This window comes from Psammomys obesus, unplaced genomic scaffold, assembly GCF_907164565.1.
Source record: "Psammomys obesus unplaced genomic scaffold, mPsaObe1.curated_primary_1811, whole genome shotgun sequence".
Classification (NCBI taxonomy): Eukaryota; Metazoa; Chordata; class Mammalia; order Rodentia; family Muridae; genus Psammomys; species Psammomys obesus.
Window position 1 is genome coordinate 1 of NW_026594051.1, and position 6514 is coordinate 6514.

General features: G+C 47.6%; 1 protein-coding gene across 1 annotated transcript; it reads right to left on the reverse strand.

Moving 5' to 3' along the window:
• Window positions 1-1389: 1389 nt before the first annotated feature.
• Window positions 1390-5290, reverse strand: LOC129684609 (LIM domain kinase 1; the record flags this gene model as incomplete). Its single annotated transcript, XM_055617818.1, has 5 exons — window positions 1390-1560; window positions 1674-1779; window positions 2815-3021; window positions 4837-4946; window positions 5152-5290. Coding segments are annotated over 5 exons (733 nt in total), but the record flags the coding sequence as incomplete, so codon positions are not given.
• Between the last annotated feature and the right edge of the window lie 1224 nt (window positions 5291-6514).

Consider the following 6514-nt stretch of genomic DNA (forward strand, 5'->3'; position numbering starts at 1 on the left):
TATGGATGTACAGATTCTTAAGTCTTTGTTTTTTTTTTTTTTTTTTTGAGACAGGATCCTACTATGTAGACCAGGCTAGCTCAGAACTCAGAGATCCATCTGCCTCTGCCTCCTGAGTGCTGGGATTAAAGGTGTGCGCCATCCCTAGCACACTCTTGCCTCTTAACTGCTGATCCATCTCTTTTGAGGCAGGGCCTCTTGACTGAAGCCTGCTCCCCCAGCACTGGGGTTACAGGTGTGTGGCTTTTTTTCTTTTTTTTAAGATTTATTTATTTATCATTTATATAATATCCTGCCTGCATGCCAGAAGAAGGCGCCAGACCTCATTATAGATGGTTGTGAGCCACCATGTGGTCGCTGGGAATTGAACTCAGGACCTTTGGAAGAACAGCCAGTGCTCTTAACCTCTGAGCTATCTCTCCAGCCCAGTGTGTAGCTTTTTTCATGGAGCTGCTGGGGGTCTGAACTGAAGTCCTCATGCTGGCATGCCAAGTGCTCCTGCCCAGCACCTCCTCACTATATTCCCAATGAGAAAACATGAGCAGAGAAAATGAAGGATGGGAAAATAGCAAGAATGCATGAGCAGCTTACATTAATAGCAATGGGCTGAGTATTTAAAATGATGGCATGATACATATTGCTACCAAGCCAATGATATTAATGGAATTTATACTGTTTATATTAATGCCACTATTTAAAAATAATTCAAAAGTTGGTATATTAAAGTGATAACATTTTTTTCTTATTTATTTTTAATAAACGGGGTCCTATGTAGCCCAGGCTAGTCTCCAACTCACTAGGTAGCTGAGGATGAACTTCTGATCCTCTTGCTTCTGGGTTTACAGGCATACCACCACGCTTGGTTTATGTGGTGCTGGGGGTGAATCCACAGCAGTGTGCACGCTAGGTTAGCACTCTGCTTACTGACCTATGGCCTTCAACTACGCTTTTTATATGCCTGCCCCTCACTGATACTTCTCTGCTCTGTTCATCTGCCCACACAAAAACGTCCTGCTTCTTGAATAAACTTTAAAATTAGAGAGAAGGCCTTCGTGATGGCTCGGTGGGTAAAGCCCAACAACCTCAGTTCAATCCTCTGGACACATGGCAAGAGCAGAGAGCTGATTCCTGCAAGATGTCCTCTGACCGCTACCCAGGCGCTGTGGCATTCTCATTCCTATCTCGGTGCCCCTCTCCCTACAGAGTAAATGAATAAATCAACGCAAACATTAAAGTGAAAAAAGAAGAGCTGTGGGTCTGCCTGGGAAGGTCCCTGTAACTTCCAGCTGGGGGCGCTTGTTCACCGTTTCCTCTTTTTCGTCCTGGCATCTTTTAGGATGCTGGTGGAGTTGAAGGGGCAGTGCCTGCACATGTGGGGAGCAGGGTGACTTACAAGACAGCTTTCTGCCGGGCAGAGCTGCCTGCCTGTCCGCTGGGAGTGCGCACCGGGGAACCCAGGGGGCTCGGATCCGACACTGGCCCGTGGCCCAGAGAGTCATGCGGGTCGTGCTCAAGGGTCAGCTGGAGCAGCCGGCTGGTCTCCTGGATCAGCAAGTCGATCTGGGGACAGGCGAGGGCACAGGTGAGCCTCCTGAGGTGGCAGCAGAGCGCACGTGTGAAGGGGCTACTTCTGTGGCTCTGTCTTGCCCCAGCCTTAGATCCCCGTGGCCTACCTCATCCAGTGGGACATTCCGTATGGGTGTGCCGTTGATCTCCAAGATGCGGTCTCCAACGTGGATGGAATTCTTCACATCAGGGCTCATGCATCCTGGGTCCACTCTGGGGGTACAGCAGCAGTTAGACCGGTTCCTTCCCACCTGTGCCCTTGAGCCCTAAGAGGGAACTTTCAAAAGCCAAGACCACCAGATGTGGATGGGAAGGACAATGGCCCCACCTTTGGTGGAAACTGCAGTATACTGAGTTTTCAGCTGTTTCCTTAAGATTTACAAGGTTTTACATGTGTGTTTTGCCCAAGTGTATGTACATACACCAGGTGCCTCCCTGGTGGCCACAAGGGTTGTCAGATCCTCTGGAGCTGGACTTACAGATGTTGTGAACTGCTGTGTGGATTCTAGGACCCGAACTTACAGAGTAGCCAATGCTCTTAACTGCTGAGCCATCCCTCCAGCCCCATTTTTATCTTGTTATTAGCATGTATAACTATGCTTAATGATAGGCTTCATTAGGACAACTTCAAATACTACCTAATCTATTTTGATCACATTCCCTTTCACTGCTCTCCCTCCCACTTCTGCTGAGACTCCGACCCTTTGCAATTGGTCCCCTTCTGCTTTCACGTCTCTTCTTCTTTTAGAGGGTGACCAAATGAGGTTCCTTAGAGTTGCTTACAGAGGACATTGTCCTAACTCCAGGATTACAAGCACAGCTGCCTGTTTGACTCAAAAAAAAAATTTTTTAAAAAAAATATTCATTTATTTATTGTGTGTATGTGTGTGTAAATCAGAAGACAGCTTGTAGGAGTTGGTTCTTTCCTTCCACCTGGGAATGAAATTCAAGTTGCCAGGCCTGGTGGCAAAAGTCTTTACCTGCCAAGCCATCTTGATAGACCCTGGTTTTTGTAAAGCGGATTCTGGGGGAGTGACCTCAGTTCCTCGTGCTTCTAGTGCCTGGGCATTCTGGGTCAGAATAAACTGACTCAGTGACTGTAGCCCGAACCCTCTGAAACCATGAGCTGAGATCAACCTCTCCCCACTTAAGTTGCTTATGTCGGTTATTCTGTCACAGTGACAGAGAGCTAACTAATACAGTCAGGTTGCTATACCAGAGCCCCATCTGGTGTGGCAGCGTACTCACCCTTGGACTCGAACGGTGTGCGAATGCTCTGTGCCAGAGCCTGGTGGGCCATGAGGAGGGTCAATGGAGACGGACAGGCCTCGTTTGCCATGGGCAGAGGCTGGGATAGACACTAGGGTAACTGTGTGGGGCAGGTGGGAGCCAGGTGAGTCAGGCAGGATGTGTTCAATGACTGGTGTTACCACCGTCTGGTAGTAGCAGTGCCCGCTGTGAAGGTCGCCAGCAGGGTGGGTCCGAGAGGAGGGGAAGAAAACAGTGTCAGGGAGTGGCAGTGCTTCCCTGCAGCCCAGAGCTCTACACCTCCGTCCTCCCATTACCCTCCCCCAGCAGACTGGCGGGACTCGGGACAGTGCATGACCCTCAACTCTGCGTCTCAGTTCTTAAAAATTCCACTTATTTATGTGTGCATATGCTCAAGTATAGGTGTGCCAAACTGTGTGGTTGCGTGTGTATGTATACACACACAATTTGCAGGAATCAATTCTCTCCTTCCACGACACTGGTCCTGTGGATTAAACTTAGGCTGTTAAGTTTGGCAGCCATGCCTTTATACTTGCTGAGGCGTCTCATCAGCAGTTACATTTTTAAATTATATTTATTATTTATGTCTGTACATATGGGCTGGGGGGGCACATGTCACAGAGCGAGAATGAAGGTCAGAGGATAATTTGTGAGTCAGTTCTCTCCTTTTACCACGTGGGTCCTGGGAATGGAACTCAGGTTCGTTAGGCTTAGCAGCAAGCACCTTTACCACTAAGCCATCTAGCTGGTCCCATTCTGGCTCTGTCTATCCCATGATATTGTCAGATGGCCAAGATAAGGCGAGGCCCTTGGGGATACATCTTGTTTGGGAGGAAGTCATTAAAAAACCATTTGGGATCAGGTCCTGTTGTTCTCAAATCCAGCTTTGTTGTTGTTTCGTAAGAGAATCTGTCTGGTGCTTTTTTTTTTTTTTTTTTTTTTGTTCCTGGCTCTGGGGAGAAAGACTCTAAGTCCTTGGAACAGGGGGATCATTGTTATTTATGAGCCTTTTGGAGGATGCTTGAGTCTATGCAAATGAGATGAGTCAGATCAGGGCTGGTCCTACAGACTGACCAAGACTAAAGGCTTAGGGCTTCTAGACAGCCTGGATTCTCAGAGGTAGACTAGAGACAGAGCTTAACCGTGTGGCCAGATGACTTACAAGGGCTCAGTGACAGCCCTGGATCCTGGACCTCATTGTGGCATCCTGGGTAGTAAACATAAGATGGGCTGGAGAGAGGTAAAAGGCACCCTCATTTGGTGGCTTCTGGGCTGTGTCCCTTGTAATGCAACTGTGAGCCAACACATAACACCATTTGAAGTTCTGTGAGTCAGTCATTTAGCAAACTATCAAACTTAGGGTCACTGGATTGGAAACCAGTTGCTTTAATTGTGTGAGGACCCTGAGGAGGCCTATGTGTGCAGCAGGAATAGACCTGCTGGTGATGGGATCTGTAGCTGCTGGTGTTTGTACCAGTTTTGTGGCTAGAGCCAGAATTACACTGCATAGGCAGAAGGAAGAGAGCTTGTGTTGGGGCCACTTTTGGTTTCTGTCATTTTCTTTCTCTTTTTTGTAGAACTGAGAACTGAATCTAGAGCCTTACATATGACATGGAAGACCTCTACCACTGAGCCACATCCCAGCCCCTCACTGGGGAATTCTAGACAGGTGCTCTATCACTGAGCCACACACTCAGCTCCTCACTGGGGGATTCTAGGCAGGGGCTCTTTCACGGAGCTACATCCACAGCTCTCTTTTTACTTCTTGAGATTGCATTTCACTAAGTTTCCCAGCCTGGCCTAGAACTTGCAATCCTGTTGTTTTAGCCTCCTGAAGAGTAGGGATGATACCCACCGAGATTTCTGCCACTTCTACATGGTGTCAGGGAGCAACGGCACTTTGTCCTCTCCTCCTTTACAGTGTGGAAATAAAAGCCTGAGTATGGGCAGCCTTGCTGACAGGTGCAGGCCCCTAGGCTCACAGAGTCCCACAGTACTCACCAGTATAGCTTAGAGTGCTCCACCAGTGTGTAGGTGTCCCCATCACCGATGAAGGTTCCACAGGTGAGGCAGGTGAAACACTCGGGGTGGTACTTCAACTCCCCGGCCACCTGTAGGGGTGGTGATACAACCCAGCTTAGTGGTGCCTGCAGTCCCCACAGCCACCATCATTCTCCTCTTGGGGGAAAGCAGGGCAACCCGGACAGACTCTTGCTGGACGATAGAGGACTGGAAGATCTGAACAGAGGAAGAGACAGGCTCAGAACGCACAGGGGACGATGGCAGGGAGAGAGGTGGGAGGGGAAGGTAGCTCACCATGACCAGGCCTTTGGTGATGTGCTCAGAGCACCCGTGGCAAGACTCGCCATAGCGGGCCCAGTAGTCTTTCTTGCAGAAGAGCTGTCCATCCTTCTCATAGTACTGGTGTGAAAGGGAGGCGCTACACTCACAACACCTGGGTGGAGAGGGGCGGGGCTGAGGATGGCTACACCCACCATCTCTACACACCTTTTTTTTTTTTTTTTTTAATTAAAAAAACCATTTTTACTCATGTGTGTATGCCTGCTCATCATGTAGCCCAGGCTGGCCTCATTTTTTTTTTAACATTAATTTTAACATTAATTTAACATTAATTTTAACATTCATTTTTTTTAATGTTTATTTTATTTGATGTGTATCACGTGTGCACGGTGCCTGAGGAAGCCTTGGAGCTTGGAGCTGGAGTTGTGGGCAGTTAATGACATGGACACTAGGATATATGCTTGAGTGCTCTGCAAAAGCACCCAGCATTCTTGACCCTGGAGCCTCTCTCCAGTCACCATCTATAGGTGTTTATCTTTGTATTTCACTCTTAAAAATCCAAATAAAGGGGCTGGAGAGATGGCTCAGTGGTTAAGAGTGCTATTTGCTCTTCCAAAGGACCCGGGTTCAATTCCCAGCACCCACATGGCAGTTCACAACTGTCTGTAATGCCAATTTCAAGGGATCTGACACCTTCACACTAAATGTACATAAAATTAAAAAAAAAAATCCAAATAAAATCAGGGCTGGAGATGTATTTCCATTGGTAGAGATCTTGCCTGGCATATAAAGCTTTGTCTCAAAAAACAAAATCAATCAATCAAACAAGCCAACCAAAAAAGCAAAAATGAAATTAAGAGTAAGAGAAAGGCAAGCAGGCATGGAGGCACAGGTAGGCGTGTAACTTCAGCAGTTGGGAAGCTGAGGTAAGAGCTCGAATTGCAGACAGCATGGGCTACACAGTGAGACCTGGTCTCAAACAAACACACACAAAGAATTATACTGGGCTGGTGGTACTAACCTGTCATCCCAGCATGCAGGACACAGTGGCAGAAAGATTAGAAGTTCAAGGTCATATTTGGTTACATACTCTATAGTGAGTTCCAGGCTAGAACAGGGCAGGAAATGCTCTCTTGAAAGTAAAAGGAGGGGCTGGAGAGCTGGCTCAGCTGTTCTTCCAGAGGACCTACATTCACTTCTAGCACCCCAGGTGGCAGCTCACAACCATCATAACACCTGCTCCAGGGGGTCTGACACCATCTCCGGCCTCTGTGGCTACCAGGCACACACATATATGCAAGGAAAACACTCATACACATCAAATAAAATAAAAAGAAAGAAAGAAAGAAAGAAAGAAAGAAAGAAAGAAAGAAAGAAA